Raw genomic sequence first — 27,754 nt, 5'->3', positions numbered from 1 at the left:
TCCAGTCTTTTTGTAGTAACAAAGCCGGATGGCTCGGTCAGACCAATATTGAACCTAAAGGGTCTCAATCAGTATGTCACCTATCTACAGATTCAAGATGGAATCCCTGCGGTCAGTAATTGCAGGTTTAGAGCCACAGGAATTCATGATCGCGCTGGATCTCAAGGATGCGTACTTACACATTCCAATTTGGCCACCGCATCAGAGGTACTTAAGGTTTGCGGTACGGCGAAACCATTACCAATTTCAGGCTCTACCGCTTGGCCTCTTGTCAGTGCCTCGGGTATTCACCAAAGTGATGTCTGTGATGATAGCTCATCTCAGATCCCTGGGAGTGATAAGAGTTCCGTACTTGGACGATCTGCTCATCAAAGCCCCGTCTCAACAGATACTCCTCCAACATGCCTTGCTGACATACAATGTGCTAGTTCAGCACGGTTGGATTGTCAACTTCAAGAAATCAAATCTGATTCCGTCTCAACGACTTCAATTCCTAGGAATGATTCTCGATACGGTGAATCAAAGAATTTACTTGCCAGAACAGAAGGTACAGTTAGTGCTCAAGCCACGCACAGTCTCGGTACATTTGTGCATTCGACTGTTAGGGAAAATGGTGGCGGCTTTCAAGGCGCTTCAGTTTGGAAAATTTCACTCGCATCCTTTTCAACTGGATGTGCTCGCACAGTGGTCAGGCTCGCATCTGCAGATTCACCAGATTCGGGCCAGAGTATCTCTACTCTGGTGGCTCAAAGTACACAATCTCACAGCAGGGAAAAGGTTTGGCGTCTGGAATTGGATAATTCTAACGACAGACGCGAGTCTCAGAGGTTGGGGAGCTGTGATCCAAAATTGTCAGCTCCAGGGTCTCTGGCCAGATCACGAAAGATTGCTGTCTTTAAATGTCCTGGAACTCCGGCCAATTTACAACGCGCTGCGACAAGTAATGCACATGCTCCGGTCTCAGACTGTCCAGGTGCAGTCAGACAACGCAACAGCAGTCGCGTACATCAACAAACAAGGAGGAACGAGAAGCTGCATGGCCATGCGGGAAGTAGCTTGAATCCTCAATTGGGCCGAGCATCACCAGGTGATATTGTCGGCGGTGTTCATTCCGGGAGTAGACAACTGGGAGGCGGATTATCTCAGCCGTCGGGATTTTCATCCAGGAGAATGGGCATTAAATCCAGAAGTGTTTCACATGTTGGTACAGAGGTGGGGTTACCCACAGGTGGACCTGATGGCATCTCTCCAAAATCATCGAACACCCCAGTATGTGTCCAGTACGCGAGATCCAAAGGCAGTGGCAGTGGATGTTCTCACGATCGCGTGGCCATACAGCCTTGTGTATCTGTTTCCACCGTTTCCGCTGCTCCCTCTGTTGCTAAAATGGATCAAACGAGAGTCCACCACAGTCATACTAGTGGCGCCTCATTGGCCTTGGAGAGCATGTTTCTCGGATCTCCGCGGACTACTCGCAGACGATCCTTGGCCGCTCCCGCTACGTCCGGACCTGTTACAACAGGGTCCGTTCCTTTACCCCGATTTAGCGCGGCTGCATTTGACGGGGTGGCTGTTGAGACCGCCCTCTTAAGAAGAGAGGGCATTCCGGAATCGGTTATACCAACCATGTTACGTGCTAGGAAGCCAGTTACGGCATCTCATTATCACAGAATTTGGCGTGCCTATATAGGTTGGTGTGAAGCTCGGAAGTTTCCGACATAATCTTTCAGGTTATCCCGTCTTTTGCTATTTTTACAGACTGGGTTGGATGGAGGACTACGTATATCTACTCTAAAGGTGCAGGTCTCTGCCTTGTTAATTTACTTTCAAAGGCGTTTGGCTCTTTTGACGACTGTACACACCTTCCTGCAAGGTGTCCTCAGAGTACAACCTCCATTTATACCACCTACAGTGCCATTGGACTTGAATCTGGTTTTAGATTTTTTACAGTCTTCATTTTTTGAACCCTTACAACAAGTGGATGTTAAGTTTCTCACTTGGAAAACAATTTTTCTCCTAGCCTTAGCTTCGGCAAGGCGTGTTTCAGATTTGGGTGCCTTGTCATGCAAGTCACCGTATTTGGTGTTTCATGATGACAGAGCGGAACTTCGGACGAATCCCGCTTTCCTGCCAAAGGTAGTGTCCTCTTTTCACATCAATCAACCAATAGTAGTTCCTGTGTTATTAGAAGATTCAGGAACTTCAGCTACTTTTGGATGTGGTGCACGCAATACGCGTTTATGTAGCCCGAACGTATACAGTTCGTAAGACGGATACATTGTTTGTTCTCTATGATGGTGTCAAAATGGGTTGGCCAGCTTCCAAGCAGACCTTATCCAGATGGATTAAACTGACCATACGTCAAGCTTAAATTCATGCTAGGCTACAGCCACCTACATCAGTGACAGCTCATTCCACATGTTCTGTGGGAACTTCATGGGCAGCAGGTCGTGGGGCTTCTACGACGCAGCTTTGCCGTGCGGCTACATGGTCATCAGTGCACACGTTTGTGCGCTTTTACAGGTTTGATACGTTTGCGGCATCAGCATCTAGCTTTGGCCACCTGGTGTTACAGGTGCCAAACGGCTCTCCCGCCCAAGGGGGAAACTTTGGTACGTCCCAAGAGTACTCCAGTGACCCCTAGTGGATGAAAAAGAAAATAGGATTTTGGTACTTACCAGATAAATCCTTTTTCTTTGAATCCATAGGGGGCACTGGACGCCCACCCAGAGCAGTTTTACCTGTCTTGTGGTAAGTTCAGTGGATCTTATGGTAACACATTCTCACCGACTTGTTCAAATGTTCAGGTTATATCGGTTATGGTGTCAACTGTTTAGTTGTCAGTTACGTTATGTGTCAACTTTATTGTTATCCGTTATGTTATACTGTTATATGTAATTCTCCATTGTCATCCTCTCTATCGCTCCTGTTCGGCTCCGTAAAAAACACTGAGGTATTATGGGAGTATGGAGGGGAGGAGAGTTACTGAATTTAAATATTCAGTGCCTGTCCTGCTAAAGCCCGTCCATATCCCAAGAGTACTCCAGTGCCCCCTATGGATTCAAAGAAAAGGATTTATCTGGTAAGTGCCAAAATCCTATTTTTATTTTTATAGTCTTACTATTTTTCTGAGCAATCTTTCTAAACAGCGTCTTATACGTACCTTAAGGTGGGTACACACTAATAAATATATCTGCAGATCAATTGATCTGCAGATATTTCTATGGACGGATCGGGCAGTTTGTTGAGCACACACACTGCCCGATCCGTCGGGGACTGACGTCATGAACTGGGCGGGCGTGTATACACGCCCGCCAAGTTCAGCTGTCAATCACCACCGGCCACCGCAGCATGTGTACGGGCGGTCGCCCCGTACACACACAGCGACGCGCCAATATATCGGTAGATATATTGTCCGTCGGCTGTGCTGCGTGGCCGACGCAATACGTCTGTGAACGACGGAGTTCACAGACGTATCGGCCGTACACACTGGCCGACGGTCCCGCGATATATCGGCCGTTCACGAGAATGGCTGATATATCGACCAGTGTGTACGGGCCTTTAGAAAGAGTCGCTCCAACAACTCTCTACCAGGTCGCAACAACGCTCACGAGTATAGTGCTGTTTCAACGGGCGTCTGTGTCGGATATACTAGCAGGTCCAGCAGACGTTACCAGGCTGTGGCCGGAGCACGGGGAGAAGGTAAGGCATCGGTTCCGCTTAGAAGGGGAATACGGACATAGCCGCACTGTTTTGGGAGGAGATTACTAAACAGTCGCTGACGCAGCTGCCACCTCGGGTACACCAGCGCTAGGCCTTAGGGATCATAGGCTCCAGGAATAGTTGATGTCAGCAGTGAGGAGTCAGATGCTCTCCTGGGCACCCCCGCCCCCCCCCCCCCCAGTTCATGACCAGTTTCCTCCGAGTCTCTCGCCATGAACTGTTTCCTGCTTCCGTCTCAGATGCTGTACACGAAGGGGACCCAGTCGCAGCATAGGCGGCTGTGTGGCTGGTGCGTCTGTGTTCACTATAGGTTTATGGAGATGCAGTGTACACTAGTAGCATCTGGATCCACTGAGCGTTCACTAACGTATTGATCGGTCCTGGATGCGAGGTGAGTCTCCCTGTATCCCACTCTACTGAGTACGGGTAATACAGCACTAAGTCTCTATCTACCTTTTTGAATATGAATAGTTAGATAAGTGCCTATTGCATATGAGTCTGTATACATTTACTGTTTCTTTCGCAATGCGTCTGAATACGGTAGATCTGTTTAAACATGATTCAGTAATATGTTCTCCTACATACTTGAAATGTAGTTGTAGTTGATGCTGTGCTCATATTGCTTATACTAATGTATAACATGTGACTGACTGCTAGTATGATTGCCGACTTAACTATATTCTGTCAATTTTGTTCTATTCCGATCCTCAATGCTGGTGAATGAGTAGGGTCGGATTGTATGTCACTTTAAAAAGCTTAAAGTGATTACAGTCACAAATTGTGTAGTACACTATGGAAGTGTTGATTATTTATCATGTCTAAGAGCAGCAAAGGTGAGGAAGATACACTCACAGCAACACCAACACTTATATCATGTTTGTCTTGTAAAGCTGTGTTATCCTCTCAGGATCTGGTTCAGGATGGTTTGTGTGCAAATTGTTTTAGCTTTCACCAGGGGTTCTTGAAAAATACAAGGCCGATTCAGGTGCAGGTTGATCCACCGTGGGCTATGTTTGCACAGACTTGATCCAGTATAGCTGAAAGGATAATTCCTCCAACTCCTGTACCAGGAATAGGTTACACGATTAACCCTTACATACAGCTTCCCACCTGTGGTGTATCACTTCCAGCAGCTGCCTCTCAAAAGAAACAAGCTGAGAAGCCAGTGGTAAGTAAATCTTCATCCTCCCAGGCTACACATGGTTCAGATAAGGATTCATCTGAGATGAAAGCTCAATTAATTCTACTTCGGCATACGAAGAGGAGGAGGAAGGTCTAAGCTCAGTGGATATAGCTGAGTTAATTAAAGCAATGAAAGTTATTCTATCCTTAGAGGATTCAGCGGAGCCTGTGTTAAAAACCAAGGCACCTGTGTTTCTCTATCGTCCTAGTGGATGCTGGGGTTCCTGAAAGGACCATGGGGAATAGCGGCTCCGCAGGAGACAGGGCACAAAAAGTAAAGCTTTAGGATCAGGTGGTGTGCACTGGCTCCTCCCCCTATGACCCTCCTCCAAGCCAGTTAGATTTTTGTGCCCGGCCGAGAAGGGTGCAATCTAGGTGGCTCTCCTAAAGAGCTGCTTAGGAAAGTTTAGCTTAGGTTTTTTATTTTACAGTGAGTCCTGCTGGCAACAGGATCACTGCAACGAGGGACTTAGGGGAGAAGAAGTGAACTCACCTGCGTGCAGGATGGATTGGCTTCTTGGCTACTGGACATCAGCTCCAGAGGGACGATCACAGGTACAGCCTGGATGGTCACCGGAGCCTTGCCGCCGGCCCCCTTGCAGATGCTGAAGTAAGAAGAGGTCCAGAATCGGCGGCAGAAGACTCCTCAGTCTTCTAAAGGTAGCGCACAGCACTGCAGCTGTGCGCCATTTTCCTCTCAGCACACTTCACACGGCAGTCACTGAGGGTGCAGGGCGCTGGGAGGGGGGCGCCCTGGGAGGCAAATGAATACCTATTTTGGCTAAAAATACCTCACATATAGCCTCCGGAGGCTATATGGAGATATTTAACCCCTGCCAGAATCCGTTAAGAGCGGGAGACGAGGCCGCCGAAAAAGGGGCGGGGCCTATCTCCTCAGCACACAGCGCCATTTTCCCTCACAGAAAGGCTGGAGGGAAGGCTCCCAGGCTCTCCCCTGCACTGCACTACAGAAACAGGGTTAAAACAGAGAGGGGGGGCACTAATTTGGCGATATGCTTATATATATATTAAAATGCTATAAGGGAAAACACTTATATAAGGTTGTCCCTATATAATTATAGCGTTTTTGGTGTGTGCTGGCAAACTCTCCCTCTGTCTCTCCAAAGGGCTAGTGGGTCCTGTCCTCTATCAGAGCATTCCCTGTGTGTGTGCTGTGTGTCGGTACGTGTGTGTCGACAGGTAGGAGGACGATGTTGGTGAGGAGGCGGAGCAATTGCCTGTAATGGTGATGTCACTCTCTAGGGAGTCGACACCGGAATGGATGGCTTATTTAGGAAATTACGTGATAATGTCAACACGCTGCAAAGTCGGTTGACGACATGAGACGGCCGACAAACAATTAGTACGGTCCAGACGTCTCAAAAACACCGTCAAGGGTTTTAAAACGCCCGTTTACTTTAGTCGGTCGACACAGACACAGACAGGGACACTGAATCCAGTGTCGACGGTGAATAAACAAACGTATTCCTTATTAGGGCCACACGTTAAAGGCAATGAAGGAGGTGTTACGTATTTCTGATACTACAAGTACCACAAAAGAGGGTATTATGTGGGATGTGAAAAAACTACCATAGTTTTTCCTGAATCAGATAAATTAAATAAAGTGTGTGATGATGCGTGGGTTCCCCCCGATAGAAAATTATGGGCGGTATACCCTTTCCCGCCAGAAGTTAGGGCGCGTTGGGAAACACCCCTTAAGGTGGATAAGGCGCTCACACGCTTATCAAAACAAGTGGCGGTACCGTCTATAGATAGGGCCGTCCTCAAGGACCAGCTGACAAGGCTGGAAAATATAATAAAAAGTATATACCCACATACTGGTGTTATACTGCGGCCAGCGATCGCCTCAGCCTGGATGTGCAGAGCTAGGGTGGCTTGGTCGGATTCCCTGACTAAAAATATTGATACCCTTGACAGGGACAGTATTTTATTGACTATAGAGCATTTCTATATATGCGAGATGCACAGAGGGATATTTGCACTCTGGCATCATGAATAAACGCGATGTCCATAACTGCCAGAAGATGTTATGGACACGACAGTGGTCAGGTGATGCAGATTCCAAACGGCACAGTATGGCCGTATAAAGGAAGAGGACTTGTTTGGGGTCGGTCCATCGGACCTGGTGGTCACGGCAACTGCTGGAAAATCCACCGTTTTTTTACCCTAAGTCACATCTCTGCAGAAAAAGACACCGTCTTTTCAGCCTCAGTCCTCTCGTCCCTATAAGATCATATCTGCCCAGGGATAGAGGAAAGGGAAGAAGACTGCAGCAGGCAGCCCATTCCCAGGAACAGAAGCGTTCCACCGCGTCTGACAAGTTCTCAGCATGGCGCTGAGACCGTACAGGACCCCTGGATCCTACAAGTAGTATCCCGGGGGTACAGATGGGAATGTCGAGACGTTTCCCCTTCGCAGGCTCCTGAAGTCTGCTTTACCAAGTCTCCCTCCGACAAGGAGGTAGTATGGGAAAAAATTCACAAGCTGTATTCCCAGCAGGTGATAATTAAATTACCCCTCCTACTACAGAAAAGGGGTATTATTCCACACTATATTGTGGTACTGAAGCCAGAAGGCTAGGTGAGACTTATTCTAAAAAAATTTTTTGAACACTTACAAAGGTTCAAATTAAGATGAAGTCACTCAGAGCAGTGATAACGAACCAGGAAGAAGGGGACTATATAGTGTCCCGGGACATCAGGGATGCTTACCTCTATGTCCCAAATTTGCCCTTCTCACTAAGGGTACCTCAGGTTCGTGGTGCAGAACTGTCACTATCAGTTTCAGACGCTGCCGTTTGGATTGTCCACGGCACCCCGGGGTCTTTACCAAGGTAATGGCCGAATTGATGATTCTTCTTCGAAGAAAAGGCGTCTTAATTACCCCTTACTTGGACGATCTCCTGATAGGGGCATAGTCCAGGGAACAGTTGGAGGTCGGAGTAGCACTATCTCGGATACTGCTACAATCAGCACGGGTGGATTCTAAATATTCCAAAATCGCAGCTGATCCCGACGACACGTCTGCTGTGCCTAGGGATGATTCTGGACACAGTCCAGAAAAAGGTGTTTCTCCCGGAAGAGAAAGCCAGGGAGTTATCCGAGCAAGTCAGGAACCTCCTAAAAACAGTGCATCATTGCACAAGGGTCCTGGTAAAAATGGTGGCTTCCTACGAAGCAATTCCATTCGGCAGATTTCACGTAAGAACTTTTCAGTGGGATCTGCTGGACAAATGGTCCGGATCGCATCTTCAGATGCATCAGCGGATAACCCAATATCCAAGGACAAGGGTGTCTCTCCTGTGGTGGTTATAGAGTGCTCATCTTCTAGAGGGCCGCAGATTCGGCATTCAGGATTGGATGCTGGTAACCACGGAGCCCAGCCTGAGAGGCTGGGGAGCAGTCACACAAGGGAAAAATTTCCAGGGAGTGTGATCAAGTATGGAGACTTTTCTCCACATAAATATACTGGAGCTAAGGGTAAATTTATAATGCTCTAAGCTTAGCAAGACCTCTGCTTCAAGGTCAGCCGGTATTGATCCAGTGGGAAAAACATCACGGCAGTCGCCCACGTAAACAGACAGGGCGACACAAGAAGCAGGAGGGCAATGGCAGAAACTGCAAGGACTTTTCGCTGGGCGGAAAATCATGTGATAACACTGTCAGCAGTTTTTCATCCCGGGAATGGAAACTGGGAAGCAGACTTCCTCAGCACGACCTCCACCCGGGAGAGTGGAAACTTCATTGAGAAGTTTTTTCCACATGATTGTAAACCGTTGGGAAATACCAAAGGTGGACATGATGGCGTCCCGTCTGAACAAAAAACGGGACAGGTATTGCGCCAGGTCAAGAGACCCTCAGGCAATAGATGTGGACGTTCTGGTAACACCGTGGGTGTACCAGTCGGTGTATGTGTTCCCTCCTCTGCTTCTCATACCTAAGGTGCTGAGAATTATAAGACGTAGAGGAGTAAGAACTATACTCATGGCTCCGGATTGGCCAAGAAGGACTTGGTACCCGGAACTTCAAGAGATGCTTACAGAGGTCTTATGGCCTCTGCCGCTAAGAAGGGACTTGCTTCAGCAAGTACCATGTCTGTTCCAAGACTTACCGCAGCTGCGTTTGTCGGCATGGCGATGGAAAGCCGGATCCTAAGGGAAAAAAGGCATTCCGGAAGAGGTCATTCCTACCCTGGTCAAAGCCAGAAAGGAGGTGACCGCACAACATTATCACCACGTGTGGCAAAAATATGTTGCGTGGTGTGAGGCCAGGAAGGCCCTACAAAGAAATTTCAACTCGGTCGTTTCCTGCATTTCCTGCAAACAGGAGTGTCTATGGGCCTCAAATTGGGGTCCATTAAGGTTCAAATTCGGCCCTGTAAATTTTCTTCCAGAAAGAATTGGCTTCAGTTCCTGAAGTCCAGAAGTTTGTCAAGGGAGTATTGCATATACAAACCCCTTTTTTGTGCCTCCAGTGGCACTGTGGGATCTCAACGTAGTTCTGGGATTCCTCAAATCACATTGGTTTAAAACCAGTCAAATATGTGGATTTGAAGCATCTCACATAAAAAGTGACCATGCTCTTGGCCCTGGCCTGGACCAGGCGAGTGTCAAATTGGTGGTTTTTTCTCAAAAAAGCCCATATCTGTTTGTCCATTCGGACAGGGCAGAGCTGCGGACTCGTCCCCAGTTCTCTCCCTAAGGTGGTGTCAGTGTTTCACCTGAACCAGCTTATTGTGGTGCCTTGCACCTACTAGGGACTTGGAGGACTCCAAGTTGCTAGAAGTTGTCAGGGCCCTGAAAATATGTTCCAGGACAGCTGGAGTCAGAAAATCTGACTCGCTGTTTATACTGTATGCACCCAACAAGTTGGGTGCGCCTGCTTCTAAGCAGTCGATTGCTCGTTGGATTTGTAACACAATTCAACTTGCACATTCTGAGGCAGGCCTGCCACAGTCTAAATCGGTTAAGGCCCATTCCACAAGGAAGGTGGGCTCGTCTTGGGCGGCTGCCCGAGAGGTCTCGGCATTACAACTCTGCCGAGCAGCTACGTGGTCAGGGGAGAACACGTTTGTAAAATCCTACAAATTTGATATCCTGGCAAAAGAGGACCTGGAGTTCTCTCATTCGGTGCTGCAGAGTCATCCGCACTCTCCCGCCCGTTTGGGAGCTTTGGTATAATCCCCATGGTCCTTTCAGGAACCCCAGCATCCACTAGGACGATAGAGAAAATAAGAATTTACTTACCGATAATTCTATTTCTCGGAGTCCGTAGTGGATGCTGGGCGCCCATCCCAAGTGCGGATTATCTGCAATACTTGTACATAGTTACAAAAATCGGGTTATTATTGTTGTGAGCCATCTTTTCAGAGGCTCCGCTGTTATCATACTGTTAACTGGGTTTAGATCACAAGTTGTACGGTGTGATTGGTGTGGCTGGTATGAGTCTTACCCGGGATTCGAAATTCCTCCCTTATTGTGTACGCTCGTCCGGGCACAGTACCTAACTGGCTTGGAGGAGGGTCATAGGGGGAGGAGCCAGTGCACACCACCTGATCCTAAAGCTTTACTTTTTGTGCCCTGTCTCCTGCGGAGCCGCTATTCCCCATGGTCCTTTCAGGAACCCCAGCATCCACTACGGACTCCGAGAAATAGAATTATCGGTAAGTAAATTCTTATTTTAAACGTCCCAAAATAGTTAAGACTGAGTTTCCAGGGTCAGATCGGCTGACGGAAATCATGGAAGAGGCTTGGGCTACGCCTAATAAGTTTAGAATTCCTAAGAAATGGAATTCCAATTATCCTCTTCCAGCAGGGGATTGCTTAAAAAGAGAGGTGGCTCCTAAAGTAGATACGCATGTGATTTGATTAGTGCGAAAATCTACATTACCTTTGCCTTCAACATCGTTAAATGATGTCACAGATAGGAGAGTGGATGGTTTTCTAAAAAACACTTTTTCCCAGTCTGGGGCAGTCATAAGGCCAGCCATGGCTTCAGCTTGGATGGCAAAGGCAGTGGCTGCCTGGGCTGATGCATTGGAGGGGGATTTTTCAATAGCATCTAGAGAGCAAAAAAACCATATAGCACATATAAAACAGGCTGCAATGTCCTTGGAAGAAGCAGTATTGGATATGGGTACTATTGCCTCCAGGCCATCAGCTTCAACAATAGCTGCCCGTAGAGCAGTTTGGCTTGGAAAGCTGATTCAGAATCTAAGAAGGTTTTGGAATCTTTGCTCTTTTCTGGAGATATTCTTTTTGGTAAAGATTTGACAAATATTTTGGAGTCAGAAGCAGACTCCAAGAAAGTAAAGTTTCCTTCCACATCCAATTTCAAACCTAAAGTTCCGGCTTTTCGGCCCTTTCGGACTAACGGAAAAGCTAAAGTTAAAAGTGATAGCACAACAAGTCTGGTAAGACTGAAAAGCATTGGGCTACCAGAGGACCAGTTGGTAAGACAGATAAGCCATCAGCCTGATGGTGCGGGCTTCCACCTGGGGGATCCCAGGGTGGGGAGCCGAGTTCTTCAGTTTGCACAGATCTGGCAGCAGTCTACAACAGATGCCTGGGAGCAGGAAGCGGTATCTCTAGGTTATGCTTTTGCCTTCAAGAAGCACCCTCCTCAAAGGTTTTTTTTTGTAACAGCCCGTCTCGGGTAGAGACGAAGGCCAGGGCTTTGCAAGAGGCAGTTCAGAAATTGCTTCAGTCAGGAGTAGTCATTCCAGTTCCTCATGCACAACGAGGACAGGGGTTTTACTCCAACCTGTTTTTAGTTCAGAAGCCAAATGGGTCATTTCGGCCCATTCTCAATCTCAAAGTGCTGAACAAATACATTTGGATAGCTCTGTTTCATATGGAGACTTTACATTACATCATTTTGGCCATGGAGCCAGGGGATTATATGGTATCCCTGGATATACGGGATGCTTACCTACATGTTCCTATAGCACTGTCCCATCAGTGCTTTCTCAGGTTCGCTATCCTCCAACAGCATTTTCAGTTCCAGGCCCTACCTTTTGGGTTTGCCACAGCCCCCAGAGTATTTACTAAGATTATGATGGTAATGGCAGCTTATCTCCGCCAGCAGGGGATAAGAATTTTTCCATACCTCGACGATCTTTTAATCCTGGCACAGTCGCAGGAATTGCTCCTATGTCATCTGCAACAGATAATAACGTGTCTGCAGAAGCACGGGCTGCTCATAAATTTGGCAAAATCATCTCTGGTTCCGTCACAGCGGATGACTCACTTGGGGGCTGTACTGGATTAAGTCTTCAGAGAGTAATGTTACCTCTGAACAAGATATCCAAGGTTCAGTCAAAGATTCAGGACTTGCTACACAGTCAAAAGGTATCCATTCACGCAGCAATGCGTGTGATGGGTTTGATGGTGTCAACATACGACATGGTGGAGTATACACAATTCCACTCGAGGCCTCTGCAGCGTCTGATTCTTGCCAAATGGAATGGGTTGCATCAGACGATAAAAACACAGACTATGGGGTATATGCAATTCACGGCGAATTGCGGCAATTTTTCGCCGTTTTTTAATTCGACTAAATTCGCCAGGTGAATTCCGGAAGGTGGCTGCCGGAATTCACCATATTCAATGAAAAACGGATTTGCCAGAATCGCGGGCGAAAATCGGCCGATTTGGCGGATTTTGCCGCGATTTTAAAAAACGGGAAAAAACGGGAAAAACCCGGAAAAAAAAATGGCGTGGGGTCCCCCCTCCAAAGCATAACCAGCCTCGGGCTCTTCGAGCTGGTCCTGGTTCTAAAAATGCAGGGGAAAAATTGGGCAGGGATCCCCCGTATTTTTAAAACCAGCACCGGGCTCTGCGCCTGGTGCTGGTGCCAAAAATACGGAGGACAAAAAGAGTAGTGGTCCCCCGTATTTTTAACACCAGCATCGGGCTCCACTAGCTGGACAGATAATGCCACAGCCGGGGGTCACTTTTATGCCGTGCCCTGCGGCCGTGGCATTAACTACCCAACTAGTCACCCCTGGCCGGGGTACCCTGGGGGAGTGGGGACCCCTTCAATCAAGGGGTCCCCCCCCCCAGCCACCCAAGGGCCAGGGGTGAAGCCCGAGGCTGTCCCCCCCCCATCCAATGGGCTGCGGATGGGGGGGCTGATAGCCTTTTGTGATAATAAAAAGATATTGTTTTTTCCAGCAGTACTACAAGTCCCAGCAAGCCTCCCCCGCAAGCTGGTACTTGGAGAACCACAAGTACCAGCATGCGGGAGAAAAACGGGCCCGCTGGTACCTGTAGTACTACTGGGAAAAAAATACCCAAATAAAAACAGTACACAGACACCTTGATAGTAAAACTTTATTACACACTACCGACACACACATACTTACCTATGTTGACACGCCGACTGCCACGGTCTCCGACGATCCGAGGTACCTGTGAAAAAATTATACTCACCTTCCAGCGTCCAGAGGTACATCCACGTCCAGAGATAATCCACGTACTTGGCAAAACAAAAAAACGAACACCGATCCATACCGGACTAGAAAGGGGTCCCATGCTTTCACATCAGACCCCTTTCTCCCGAATCCCGGGACATCACGTGACTCCTGTCACTGAAGTCCCTTCAGCCAATCAGGAAGCGCTACTTCCGTGGCGCTCACCTGATTGGCTGTGCACTGTCTGAGCTGTCAGACAGCGCATCGCAAAGCCGCTCCATTACTTTCAATGGTGGGAACTTTGCGGGTAGCGGTGGGGTTAACCCGCGGTCAGCCGCTGACCGGCGGGTGACCTCACCGCTAGCCGCTAAGTTCCCACCATTGAATATAATGGACGGGGCTGTGCGATGCGCTGTCTGCTCAGACGCGCAGAGCCAATCAGATGAGCGCAACGAAGTTGCGCTTCCTGATTGGCTTTAGAGACCTTTCTGTGACAGCTGTCACTGACAGGTCTCTCTGCATTCGGGGATAGGGGTCTCATGTGTCAGCATGGGACCCCTTTCAGTCCGGCATGGAGCGGGTGTTCGGTTTGTTTTTTTTCTCCAAGTACGTGGATTTATCTCTGGAGCCTGGTTGAGGTGAGTATATTGATCTTTTATTTTCAGGTACCCCTGGATTCTACATGGAGAAGAGGACCGATGTCGGCGTGTGAACATAGGTAAGTATGTGTGTGTCGACGTATGAAATAAAGTTTTACTTTCACAGTGTGTGTGTCCTGTTTTTATTTGGGTATTTTTTTTCCAGTAGTACTACAGGTACCAGCGGGCCCGTTTTTCTCCCGCATGCTGGTACTTGTGGTTCTCCAAGTACCAGCTTGCGGGGGAGGCTTGCTGGGACTTGTAGTACTGCTGGAAAAAACAATATTCTTTTCATGATCACAAAAGGCTATCAGCCCCCCCATCCGCAGCCCATTGGATGGGGGGGGACAGCCTCGGGCTTCACCCCTGGCCCTTGGGTGGCTGGGGGGGGGGGACCCCTTGATTGAAGGGGTCCCCACTCCCCCAGGGTACCCCGGCCAGGGGTGACTAGTTGGATATTTAATGCCACGGCCGCAGGGCACGGCATAAAAGTGACCCCCGGCTGTGGCATTATCTGTCCAGCTAGTGGAGCCCGATGCTGGTGTTAAAAATACGGGGGACCCCTACGCTTTTTGTCCCCCGTATTTTTGGCACCAGGCGCAGAGCCCGGTGCTGGTTTTAAAAATACGGGGGAGTCCCTGTCAATTTTCCCCCCGCATTTTTAGAACCAGGACCAGCTCGAAGAGCCCGAGGCTGGTTATGCTTTGGAGGGGGGACCCCACGCCATTTTTTTTTAGGATTTTACCGTTCCAGCAATAAAAATAAAAATAAAAAAAAATATTTTAAAAAATATATAAATAATAGTTGTGCCTCCAAAAAAAAAAAAAAAAGTACCTAATCCCTTCTAATATAAATAGATCTGCTATTCCCAAAAAAAAAAACACAAAAAAAAACATGTTTAAATTTTTTTTATTTGTTTTCACCCTCCAAAGTGTGGCGGATTGAAAATGACGAATTTGCTGTCTAAAAGCACTGCTGTCGAATTTCCAAACTTGAATTGAATATGCTTTGGTCGAATTGCAGCACTTATATCATTGCAGAAAAGTCGAATTTGCAAAAATTCGAATTTCAAAAAGTCGAATTTTGAAAGTCCGTTTTTTGGTCGGAAAGCACTGAATTGCATAGGCGAATTTTTTTTTTGGTCGAAAATGACCCGAAATTCGACAATTTCGGGAATTCGACCGCAATTGCATATACCCCTATGGTTCTTACGATGGAAGTAAGAAGGTCATTAGCCTGGTGGCTACAGACATCCCATCTGGACAAGTGGAGACCCTTTTGGATATCAGATTGAGAAATTCTGACGCCAGATGCCAGTCTCCAGGGCTGGGGAGCAGTGTCAGGAAGGTTGTGTTTTCAGGGGCAATGGACCAAGGAAGAAGGCTGCCTGCCAATAAATATATTGGAACTTCGGGCCATATACATGGCACTGATTCAGGCAAAGGACATTCTTCGGGGAAAACCAGTCCAGATACGTTTGGACAATGTGACTGCAGTAGCGTACCTCAACCATCAAGGAGGAACTTGCAGCCGAAAAGCGATGAAGGAGGTAAGTCACATACTAAAGTGGGCAAAACTTCATCATCCAGCCTTGTCCGCAGTGTTCGTTCCAGGAGTCCTAAACTGGGAAGCAGACTTTCTCAGTCGACACGCCATTCAGGCACGCGAATGGGCTCTACACCCGGAGGTCTTCCAGACTCTAGTAGACAAGTGGGGGTTGCCAGAGATAGATCTCATGGCGTCCCGTCTGAACAACAAAGTTCTCGCATACGGGTCAAGAACAAAGGATCCCAGAGCGATCTTTGTGGATGCCCTGTCGGTGAGATGGGACTTTCATCTGGCTTATGTGTTTACCCAGGGTGGTGAGAAAGATAAAGCAAGGGTAAGGTGCCGTGATACTAGCTCCGGCTTGGCCCAGAAGGCATTGGTACACAGATCTGCAGAGAATGTCGATGGTTGCTCCACTTCTGCTCCGACAACGTCCAGATCTACTGATGCAGGGTCCTTGTTATCACAGACATCTGAATCGACTGTCTTTGACGACGTAACTCTTGAAACCTCTATCCTGAAGTCAAGAGAATTCTCACAACAGGTAATTCAAACTATGCTCAGAGCAAGGAGACCTTCCTCCGCTCGCATTTATCACCGAATATGAAAAACCTATATTCATTGGTGCAGTGAACGGAAAATGGACCCTAAGTCTTTCAGAGTTTCCAGGGTCTTAGCGTTCCTTCAGGCAGGAATAGATAAAGTTTAGGTGCTACCACCATAAACGAAATTACCACATGAAGGGTTATGAAATGTATGTCCATAATTGTCCAGATAAATTCTCAATGGCTTTGAATTTTTTGCAAGATGCAATGTCCTCAGCTTTCTTCAGAATTAAATTTCTCTTTATAAGAGTATCATCAGCATATATATATATATATATATATATATATATATATATATATATATATATATATAAAAAAGGAAAAATATTGCATATAGTGTAGTAGTTCTTTAAAAGTTCACAATTTATTTTCCAAAAGTAAAATAATGAGGGTTTTTTTCATCCAATATAAAAGTGAAATCTTTCCACCATAAAAGTAAAAATTGGAACCGTACCGTGCCAAGCTCCCAGCAAGGAGCAATGGAAAGAGCAATTAATGGGAGTTTCCAGAATCCTCCCTCCCTCCCTCCAAGCTATTCACCAGCAACCGGACACGGTATGTTCTTCTCAATTCGTGGATGCAAGTAGATGGATCAGGACAACATACCGTGTGCAGTTATAAAGAGAAATTCAATTCTGAAGAAAGCTGAGGACATTGCATCTTGCAAAAAATTCAAAGCCATTGAGCATTTATCTGGACAATTACGGACATACACTTCATAACCCTTCATGTGGTAATTTTGTTGATGGTGGTAGCGCCTAAAGTGTACCTCTATTCTAATTGTTTGTATATCGGTGGTTGGGCACCACAAGAGTACATTTGGGCAGCTTTTTATCCACTAAGTGCTATTGTCTGCTCCATATATATTTTATTCTAGGAATAGATAAAGGTTTGAAGGTGGCTTCCTTCAGAGTGCAAGTGTCAGCATTGACTGTATGGTTCCAAAAGAAAATTGCCAACTTCCAGGATGTGCATACTCTTTTCCAGGGAATGCTGCGCATTCAATCTCCTTTTGTTCCTCCTACAGTGCCTTGGTTCTTAAGTCTAGTCCTGAAAGCCCTTCAAGTTGCCCCATTTGAACCACTTATTAAAGTGGATCTTACATGGTTGACGCCTAAAGTTCTCTTTCTACTGGCTATGGCGTCAGCTAGAAGAGTATCAGATTTAGGGGCATTATCATGTCGTTCCCTATTTCTGATTTTTTTTTTTATCCAGATAAAGCAGTTCTCAGAACTAGCTCTGGGTATCTTCCGAAGGTGGTGTCTAAATTCCACCTTAATGTAGAAATTGTAGTCCCGCCTTTCCAGGTACCGGGCCTTTCTGCGGGAGATGCATCTCTGGATGTGGTCCGTGCATTAAGGATCTATGTGGATCGTACTAGTGCCATCAGAAAGACAGATTCTCTCTTCATTCTCTACGGATTTCACAAGAGAGGATGGCCTGCTGATAAGCAGACACTGGCAAGATGGCTTCGGATGACTATTTCAGAAGCATATTCTCAAGCTGATCTCCCTGTTCCGGCTAATGTCTCTGCTCACTCTACTCGTAAGGTAGGTAGGCAGCACAACGTGGTGCTTCAGCAGAATAGATATGTAAGGCAGCCACATGGTCTTCCTTTAACACATTCTTTAGACATTATGCCATGGATACCTTTTCCTCTCATGACACTGAATTCGGGAGAAGGATTCTACTGTCCAATCAGGAGCATCCCCACCACTAAATGGCTTTGGAAAGTCCCATTGTTATCCTGTGGATAACCTGTGGACCCTGCCGGAGAAATATACGTTATGGTAAGAACTTACCGTTGAGAACGGTATTTCTCCTAAGTCCACAGGATCCACAGGGATCCTACCCTGACGCACCTGATTTGAGGATCCTTTTACTCAGTAACCTCTTCCTTCTTGTACGGAAGGGTGTGCATGTGTGTTCTTATCGCCTGATTAGGGCTATCTATGATGCTCATGCCTTGAGCTTTGGAATACAACTGATTTGCCTGAGCCAGGAGGTGGGGATATATGAATGGGCACGTTGCATGCTGGGAGGCCAGAAAGCTTTGGCCGATTGGTGCAAATCTGCTGTCGCTTCATCATATCCCATTGTTATCCTGTGGACTTAGGAGAAATACCGTTATCAACGGTAAGTTCTTACCATAACGTATATTTTTCTCAAATAAGGGTACATGATATAGCTGACTCGCCACATTATTACAGCTGATGTCAGGCAATGGGTAGATATTGCAGCATTTGGCCCCAGAACTACCCCAGTGACTAATTGCTTATATTATTATATGATAAAGTCAGAATGTGCTTGCAGTCGTCTTCTGGGCACTCTGTGATCAAGTAAGCTGGCCCATGTGTGGGCAAAACGGTGACACTTTCCTGGCACTTGGGTTGAGTGATGGTATAAGCCCATATCTCCAAGTCTAGTCTGGTGAAATTGTAACCGTGTGCTTTGAGCTATCGAAAGCAAACCAACCTTTCCATATGGGGACGTAGCGTAACCGCTGATGTCATTAAAACGTCACTATAATGTTTTCATGTATATTAATAAACTATGAATAGTACAGCATACTAACATCTTTATATTTCTTCCTCATCTAGGCATTATCCACAGAGTCCATAGAGAGGCTCCCGGTGTATAATAAGTCAGCGTGGAAGCATTATAAAGCCAACCACAAGGCAGATGACTGGTGTGTGCCGAGCAGTGAACCGAAAGACATGACCACGTTCCGCAGCAACTGATCACCCACATTGTCACTACAACGCTAGCACTCAGCTTGTTATCTTGTCCTGTTGCATCTTTTCTAGAACTCAGTGGATATACATATATATAATATTGCGCACTCTGCAATAAAATGTATTTTTTAAAACTGTAGATTCTTGTTTACCCCAAAGGAACACAGTAGTTTGCAAAATGCGTAGGGTAGTAATCTACAAAACCAGATGAGTAGAAATGTAAAAATCTATTTTTCTTTCACAATCCTGACGTATGTTAGCCTAATTTGTATGCATACACCCTTGTGTGAACACCTTGGTCATAACCTACGAGCTAATTTTGATGGCAGCAACTTCAAATAATGGCGACATTAGAACCAACACAATCCGTTCTACGTGACTCTTCAACTCCCTGACGCTATTTGTGGTATCTTCGCACGTCACAAGTTGGGTTTTCTGCAGATTTCTTTCCATACCTGTTGCGCCAGGCAGTGATTTTCATAGATGGCGTCCTTTTCTTTATTGATCATTGCTTTATTAGTTTATATTTGTTTGTGGGGGTTTTTTTTTCTTTCTTGTTACTGCGTTTCTAAAAGGAAAGCTTAAGCTATATAACGACAGGGCATATGGCCGGCGGGACGGCTGATATAACAATACAGAAGGTCGCCTGTACACACAGAATGATATAGCGCAATATATCATTCATACGCCTGATTCAGTTGCATGCTGTAGGCCGCCAGGTCGTCCTATCTGACGGGCAGAACAGCAGATGGGACGACCCCGACGTCGGGCACACAATCATGGGTACACATCAGACGATGTGTACGAAATGTCGCTCCAATCCGCAGGATCGGATAACATATCGTCTGATGTGTACCCAGCCTAAAGGCCCATACACACTGGTCGATGTATCGGCCGTTCTCCTGAACGGCCGATACATCGCGGGACCGTCGGCCAGTGTGTACGGGCGATACGTCTGTGAACTCCGTCGTTCACAGACGTATCGCGTTGGCCGCGCAGCACAGCCGACAGCCAATATATCTAACGATATATTGGCGCGTCGCTGTGTGTGTACGGGGCGGTCGTCCGACCGCCCGTACACATGCTGCGACGGCCGGCGGTGATTGACAGGTGAACAGGGCGAGCGCCCGCCCGCCCAGTTCATGACGTCAGTCCCCCGACGGATCGGGCTGTGTGTATGCACAGCACACTGCCCGATCCGTACATAGATATCAATTGATCTGCAGATATATCTAATAGTGTGTACCCACCTTAAGACAACACAGATTTTTATTTAACTGTTGTGTATTAGTTTTTGTTTTGTTTTTGATTTTTACTTTGCATTCTTTGCACAGTGACTTTGCATGTAAAATATATTTTTGTTGTGCCTTTTTAATAATTGAATCTTAAAGAATGATTGTAAATCAAAACTTTGCAGAGTTTTCTTTTTGTTTGCATTTATTTACGTATGGTTAAAAAATAAGATTTTAAACCTACCGGTAAATCTTTTTCTCCTAGTCCGTAGAGGATGCTGGGGACTCCGTAAGGACCATTGGGTATAGACGGGCTCCGCAGGAGACATGGGCACTATAAAGAACTTTTAGTATGGGTGTGCACTGGCTCCTCCCTCTATGCCCCTCCTCCAGACCTCCGTTAGAGAAACTGTGCCCAGAGGAGATGGACAACATGAGGAAAGGATTTTATTAATCTAAGGGCAAGATTCATACCAGCCCACACCAATCATACCATATAACCTGGAAAATACGCAACCAGTTAACAGTATGAACAAAAAACAGTATCAGTCAAAGACCGATTCCAACTGTAACATAACCATTATGTAAGCAACAACTATATACAAGTCTTGCAGATTTAGTCCGCACTGGGACTGGCGCCCAGCATCCTCTACGGACTAGGAGAAAAAGATTTACCGGTAGGTTTAAAATCTTATTTTCTCTTACGTCCTAGAGGATGCTGGGGACTCCGTAAGGACCATGGGGTTTATACCAAAGCTCCAAACCGGGCGGGAGAGTGCGGATGACTCTGCAGCACCGACTGAGCAAACGCAAGGTCCTCATCAGCCAGGGTATCAAACTTGTAGAATTTTGCAAAAGTGTTTGAACCCGACCAAGTAGCTGCTCGGCAAAGCTGTAATGCCGAGACGCCTCGGGCAGCCACCCAAGAAGAGCCCACCTTCCTAGTGGAATGGGCCTTTACCGAATTTGGTAACGGCAATCCAGCCGTAGAATGAGCCTGCTGAATCGTGTTACAGATCCAGCGAGCAATAGTCTGCTTAGAAGCAGGAGCGCCAACTTTTGTTGGCTGCATACAGGACAAACAGCCTCTGTTTTCCTAACCCTAGCCGTCCTGGCTACATAAATTTTTAAGGCCCTGACTACATCCAGGGACTTGGAGTCCTCCAAGTTCCCCGTAGCCACAGGCACCACAATAGGTTGGTTCATATGAAATGAAGAAACCACCTTAGGCAAAAATTGAGGTCGAGTCCTCAACTCCGCTCTATCCACATGGAAAATCAAATAGGGGCTCTTGTGGGACAAGGCCGCCAATTCGGACACCCGCCTTGCAAATGCCAAGGCCAATAACATGACCACCTTCCACGTGAGAAATTTTAAGTCAACCGTTGAGAGGTTCAAACCAGTGAGATTTTAGGAAACTTAACACCCCGTTAAGGTCCCACGGTGCCACTGGGGGCACAAAGGGGGGCTGGATGTGCAGCACTCCCTTTACAAACGTCTGGACTCCTGGGAGAGAAGCCAATTCCTTCTGGAAGAATATAGATAGGGCCGAAATCTGTACCTTAATGGAGCCTAACTTCAGGCCCATATCCACTCCTGTCTGTAGAAAGTGGAGAAAACGGCCCAGATGGAAATCTTCCGTAGGAGCATTCTTGGCTTCACACCAAGATACATACTTCCTCCAGATACGGTGATAATGTTTTGCCGTCACCTCCTTCCTAGCCTTTATCAGAGTAGGGATGACTTCCTCCGGCATACCTTTCCCAGCTAGGATTCGGTGTTCAATCGCCATGCCGTCAAACGTAACCGCGGTAAGTCTTGGAACACGCAGGGCCCCTGCTGTAACAGGTCCTCCCTGAGAGGAAGAGGCCACAGATCTTCTGTGAGCATTTCCTGAAGATCTGAGTACCAGGCCCTTCGAGGCCAATCTGGAACAATGAGTATTGTCTGCACTCTTTTTTGTCTTATGATTCTCAATATTTTTGAGATGAGGAAGAGGAGGGAACACATAGACCGACTGAAACACCCATGGTGTCACCAGGGTGTCCACCGCGACTGCCTGAGGGTCCCGTGACCTGGCACAATACCTCCGAAGCTTCTTGTTGAGGCGTGACGCCATCATGTCTATTTGAGGAATTCCCCAAAGACTTGTTATCTCTGCAAAAACTTCTTGATGAAGTCCCCACTCTCCTGGATGGAGATCGTGTCTGCTGAGGAAGTCTGCTTCCCAGTTGTCCACTCCCGGAATGAAGACAGCTGACAGAGCGCTTACGTGATTTTCCGCCCAGCAAAGAATCCTGGTGGCTTCCTCCATCGCCACTCTGCTCCTTGTCCCACCTTGGCGGTTTACATGAGCCACGACTGTGACGTCTGATTGAATCAGAACCGGTAGGTCGCGAAGAAGATTCTCCGCTTGTCGTAGGCCGTTGTATATGGCCCTCAATTCCAGTATGTTGATGTGTAGACAAGCCTCCTGGCTTGACCATAGTCCCTGAAACTTTCTTCCTTGTGTGACTGCTCCCCATCCTCGGAGGCTCGCGTCCGTGGTCACCAGAACCCAGTCTTGAATGCCGAACATGCGACCCTCTCGAAGGTGAGCACTCTGCATCCACCACAGGAGAGACACCCTGGCCCTGGGGGACAGGGTTATTTTCTGATGTATTTGTAGATGGGACCCGGACCACTTGTCCAGAAGGTCCCACTGAAATGTCCTCGCATGGAACCTGCCGAAGGGGATGGCCTCGAAGGCTGCCACCATTTTCCCCAGAACTCGAGTGCATTGATGAACAGACACTCTTTTTGGTTTTAGCAGGTCTCTGACCATGTTCTGGAGGTCCTCGGCTTTTTCCAATGGGAGATTAACCCTCTTTTGTTCCATGTCCAGAATCATGCCTAGGAATGACAGCCGAGTCGTTGGAACCAATTGTGACTTTGGCAGATTGAGAATCCAACCGTGCTGTTGCAGCACACTCAGGGAGAGCGACACGCTCTTCAGCAATTGATCTCTCGATCTCGCCTTTATCAGGAGATTGTCCAAGTATGGGATAATTGTGACTCCCTGCCTGCGCAGGAGCACCATCATCTCTGCCATCACCTTGGTGAAAATCCTCGGGGCCGTGGAAAGCCCAAACGGCAACGTCTGAAACTGGTAATGACAGTCCTGTATAGCGAATCTCAGGTACTCCTGATGAGGGGGATATATGGGGACATGAAGGTATGCATTCTTTATGTCTAGTGACACCATAAAATCCCTCCCTTCCAGGCTGGATATTACAGCTCGGAGCGATTTCATCTTGAATTTGAACTTTTTCAAGTACAGGTTTAGGGATTTTAGATTTAAAATGGGTCTGACCGAACCATCCGGCTTCGGGACCATGAACAGGATTGAATAGTACCCTTTTCCCTGTTGGACCAGGGGAACCTTGACAATCACTTGCTGTTGACACAGCTTTTGAATTGCAGCTAACACTACTTCCCTTGCCGGGGGTGAAGCTGGCAAGGCCGACTTGAAAAATCGGCGAGGGGGCACATCTTCGAATTCCAGCTTGTAGCCTTGAGAAACAATTTCCATCGCCCAAGGATCCACGTCTGAAAGAACCCAGATCTGGCTGAAAAGTCGAAGACGTGCCCCCACTGGTGCGGACTCCCTCAGTGGAGCCCCAGCGTCATGTGGTGGATTTTGTAGAAGCCGGGGAGGACTTCTGCTCCTGGGAACTAACCGAAGCAGGCGTTCTCTTTCCTCTACCCTTACCTCTGGCAAGGAAGGAGGAGCTCCGACCTCTTCTGGACTTATGCGACCGAAAGGACTGCATCTGATACTGTGGAGTTTTCTTTTGCTGTTGGGGAATAAAAGGTAAAAAGGTAGATTTACCCTTGGTAGCTGTGGAAACCAGGTCCGTGAGCCCATCCCCAAACAACACTTCACCCTTGTAAGGTAAAACCTCCATATGCTTCTTTGAGTCTGCATCACCCGTCCGTTGGCGGGTCCATAGAGCTCGTCTCGCAGAAATAGCCATGGCATTGGCTCTGGAACCCAGCAGCCCAACGTCTCTTTGAGCGTCCCTCATATATAAGACTGCGTCTTTAATGTGGGCTAAGGTCAATAAAATGGTATCCCTGTCCAGGGTATCAAGGTCAGCTGACAAGGTATCTGTCCACGATGCAACTGCACTACACACCCATGCCGATGCTATTGCCGGTCTGAGCAAAGCACCTGTATGCGCATAAATAGACTTCAAAGTAGTTTCCTGTCTGTGATCAGCAGGATCCTTGAGGGCTGCCGGAGACGGTAGCGCCACCTTCTTGGACAGGCGTGTTAAAGTCCTGTGCAGGGAAAGGATACGCCATAAGAACCCTTTTGGGAATCTGCAGTTTTTTATCTGGAGTTTCCCAAGCCTTTTCAAATAACTCGTTAAGCTCATGGGATGAGGGAAAGGTTACCTCAGGTTTCTTTTCCTTATACATGCGCACCCTCGTGTCAGGGACAGATGGGTCATCAGTGATATGCAAAATATCTTTTATTGCAATAATCATATCCTGAATACTTTTTTCCACCCTTGGGTGTAATTTTGCATCATCGTAGTCGACACTGGAGTCAGAATCTGTGTCGGTACCAGTATCTGCTATTTGGGATAGGGGACGTTTTTGAGACCCAGAAGGGCCCTGTGACCCAGTCCAATCCGTGGATTGACTCCCTGCTTTTTCCCTGGACTCTCCTTTGTCCATTCTCTTATGTAGTGAGGTCACACTTGCATTTAACATATGCCACATGTCCATCCAATCATGAGTCGGCGTTGCCGACGGAGACGCACCACTCATCTACTCCACCTCCTCCTTGGACGAGCCTTCCGCTTCTCTCTCCTCTGTCCCACGATGCAGGGAGCCTGTTGCCAGCAGTGCTCCCTGAAAATAAAAAACCTAACAAAATTCTTTTTCAGAGAAACTCCGGAGAGCTCCCCTGTAATGCACCTTATCTCCTCTGGGCACAAAATCTAACTGAGGTCTGGAGGAGGGGCATAGAGGGAGGAGCCAGTGCACACCCATACTAAAAGTTATTTATAGTGCCCATGTCTCCTGCGGAGCCCGTCTATTCCCCATGGTCCTTACGGAGTTCCCAGCATCCACTACGGACTACGAGAAATAGAATTATCGGTAAGTAAATTCTTATTTTTTTATTTTTTTTAAATGTGTAACTAGGTGATCCCCAAAAAACTATAGCTATCACTGCTGGAAAAAGGGACCCAGCTAGGCAGTAAACTAAATGTCCATATGACTATCTGAGATCAGCTTAGGTGTATCTATTCTGTTAATTATCTGAACTTTATGCATTTAGACATATTCTTGTTTACTAGCGCAATACAAAATATGCTCTGATATGAAGAGCGATTTCACCTATTCTGTTGGTTTTTATTATATATATTCTATGGGGTGTATTCCGTCGGAAAGGATCCGACATGTGAGTATTCAATACCCGACAGGTTTGGCCCGTTCCCAACAATGCCAATCTGACTTTTTTTAAAGTCGGACTTACATTGTTGGATACGGGGCGATTTACATTGTCGGAAACGGGGATAAAACCTGTCTGGTTTAGCCACGCTTCTGACAGAACATGTGGATTCCAACAATCCACGTGTTTTCCGACCAAGTCGGGAATTCCCGACTTGTCGGAAAAAAAACAAGGGGCATTGAGTAGGTCGGAACCCCTTCCGATCTAAACCTGTCGGAAACTGCTGTCTTTCCGACAAGACGGCCGTTTCCGACCAGTATTGAATACCCCCCTATATCAGAGAGTTACCTTCAAAAAATATTAATGACTGAGATGATTTTTCCCCAACTCATACTAAACTCTTGCTAGTATTTACCTATTTTTGTAGCACAGATGGATATTTGTCTTGTTTATACCTTTTTAAAAGTTTCAGGATCAAATATCCATTTTATTTTTTTTCCATCAAATGTACTTGATTGATGTTGGCTTTTTGTCCATGTATTCTTACTTTGCAGCTTTTGTTTTCTTTTTAATTCTTGAGATTAGTTCATATATTTGTATATTTGCATGTGTAGACATGCACCATGTTATCTATGCATTCAGTGTAAGGCTGGTTACACACTTGCCGGTGTACAGCAGATGTGACATCGTGCAAGATTTTCCCCGCAAACGATATCGTTCATACACAGTTTACTATATCATCAGTGATGTCACATCCCAGGAGCAGTATCTTTTTAGATTTCAAGGTAAGACTAAGAACTAAAGATAATGTACATTTCTCTAACGTCCTAAGTGGATGCTGGGGACTCCGTAAGGACCATGGGGAATAGCGGCTCCGCAGGAGACTGGGCACATCTAAAGAAAGCTTTAGGACTATCTGGTGTGCACTGGCTCCTCCCCCTATGACCCTCCTCCAAGCCTCAGTTAGATCTCTGTGCCCGAACGAGAAGGGTGCACACTAGGGGCTCTCCTGAGCTTATTAGTGAAAGTTTTAGATTAGGTTTTTTATTTTCAGTGAGACCTGCTGGCAACAGGCTCACTGCATCGAGGGACTAAGGGGAGAAGAAGCGAACTCACCTGCGTGCAGAGTGGATTGGGCTTCTTAGGCTACTGGACATTAGCTCCAGAGGGACGATCACAGGCCCAGCTTGGATGGGTCCCAGAGCCGCGCCGCCGGCCCCCTTACAGAGCCAGAAGGCAGAAGAGGTCCGGAAAATCGGCGGCAGAAGACGTCCTGTCTTCAACAAGGTAGCGCACAGCACTGCAGCTGTGCGCCATTGCTCTCAGCACACTTCGGTCACTGAGGGTGCAGGGCGCTGGGGGGGGGCGCCCTGAGACGCAATAAAAACACCTTGGATGGCAAAAAAATGCATCACATATAGCTCCTGGGCTATATGGATACATTTAACCCCTGCCAGAATCCATAAAAAAGCAGGATAAAAGTCCGCGAAAAAGGGGCGGAGCCTATCTCCTCAGCACACTGGCGCCATTTTCCCTCACAGCTCCGTTGGAGGGAAGCTCCCTGACTCTCCCCTGCAGTCACTACACTACAGAAAGGGTTAAAAAAAGAGAGGGGGGCACTAATTAGGCGCAGTATTAACTATACAGCAGCTATAAGGGGAAAAACACTTATATAAGGTTATCCCTGTATATATATAGCGCTCTGGTGTGTGCTGGCAAACTCTCCCTCTGTCTCCCCAAAGGGCTAGTGGGGTCCTGTCCTCTCCTCTATCAGAGCATTCCCTGTGTGTGTGCTGTATGTCGGTACTTTTGTGTCGACATGTATGAGGAGAAAAATGATGTGGAGACGGAGCAGATTGCCTGTAATAGTGATGTCACCCCCTAGGGGGTCGACACCTGAGTGGATGAACTGTTGAAAGGAATTACGTGACAGTGTCAGCTCTGTATAAAAGACAGTGGTTGACATGAGACAGCCGGCTACTCAGCTTGTGCCTGTCCAGACGTCTCATAGGCCGTCAGGGGCTCTAAAGCGCCCATTACCTCAGATATAGACGCCGACACGGATACTGACTCCAGTGTCGACGGTGAAGAGACGAATGTGACTTCCAGTAGGGCCACACGTTACATGATTGAGGCAATGAAAAATGTTTTACACATTTCTGATAATACGAGTACCACCAAAAAAGGGGTATTATGTTCGGTGAGGAAAAAC

The 27,754-nt window shown here is 47.1% G+C and overlaps 1 protein-coding gene across 1 annotated transcript in view; it reads left to right on the top strand.

Moving 5' to 3' along the window:
- PDK1 (pyruvate dehydrogenase kinase 1) overlaps positions 1–20,273 on the top strand; it is an 82,757-nt gene extending 62,484 nt beyond the window's left edge. The window contains exon 11 of the mRNA XM_063933458.1: positions 18,730–20,273. Coding sequence (XP_063789528.1) covers positions 18,730–18,870 — 141 coding nt within the window. The 3' untranslated portion in view covers positions 18,871–20,273. The remainder of the gene's footprint in view (positions 1–18,729) is intronic.
- Positions 20,274–27,754: the final 7,481 nt, after the last annotated feature.

This window comes from Pseudophryne corroboree, chromosome 7 (genome assembly GCF_028390025.1).
Source record: "Pseudophryne corroboree isolate aPseCor3 chromosome 7, aPseCor3.hap2, whole genome shotgun sequence".
NCBI classification, from domain to species: domain Eukaryota; kingdom Metazoa; phylum Chordata; class Amphibia; order Anura; family Myobatrachidae; genus Pseudophryne; species Pseudophryne corroboree.
This window is presented reverse-complemented; position numbering and strand designations above follow the sequence as displayed.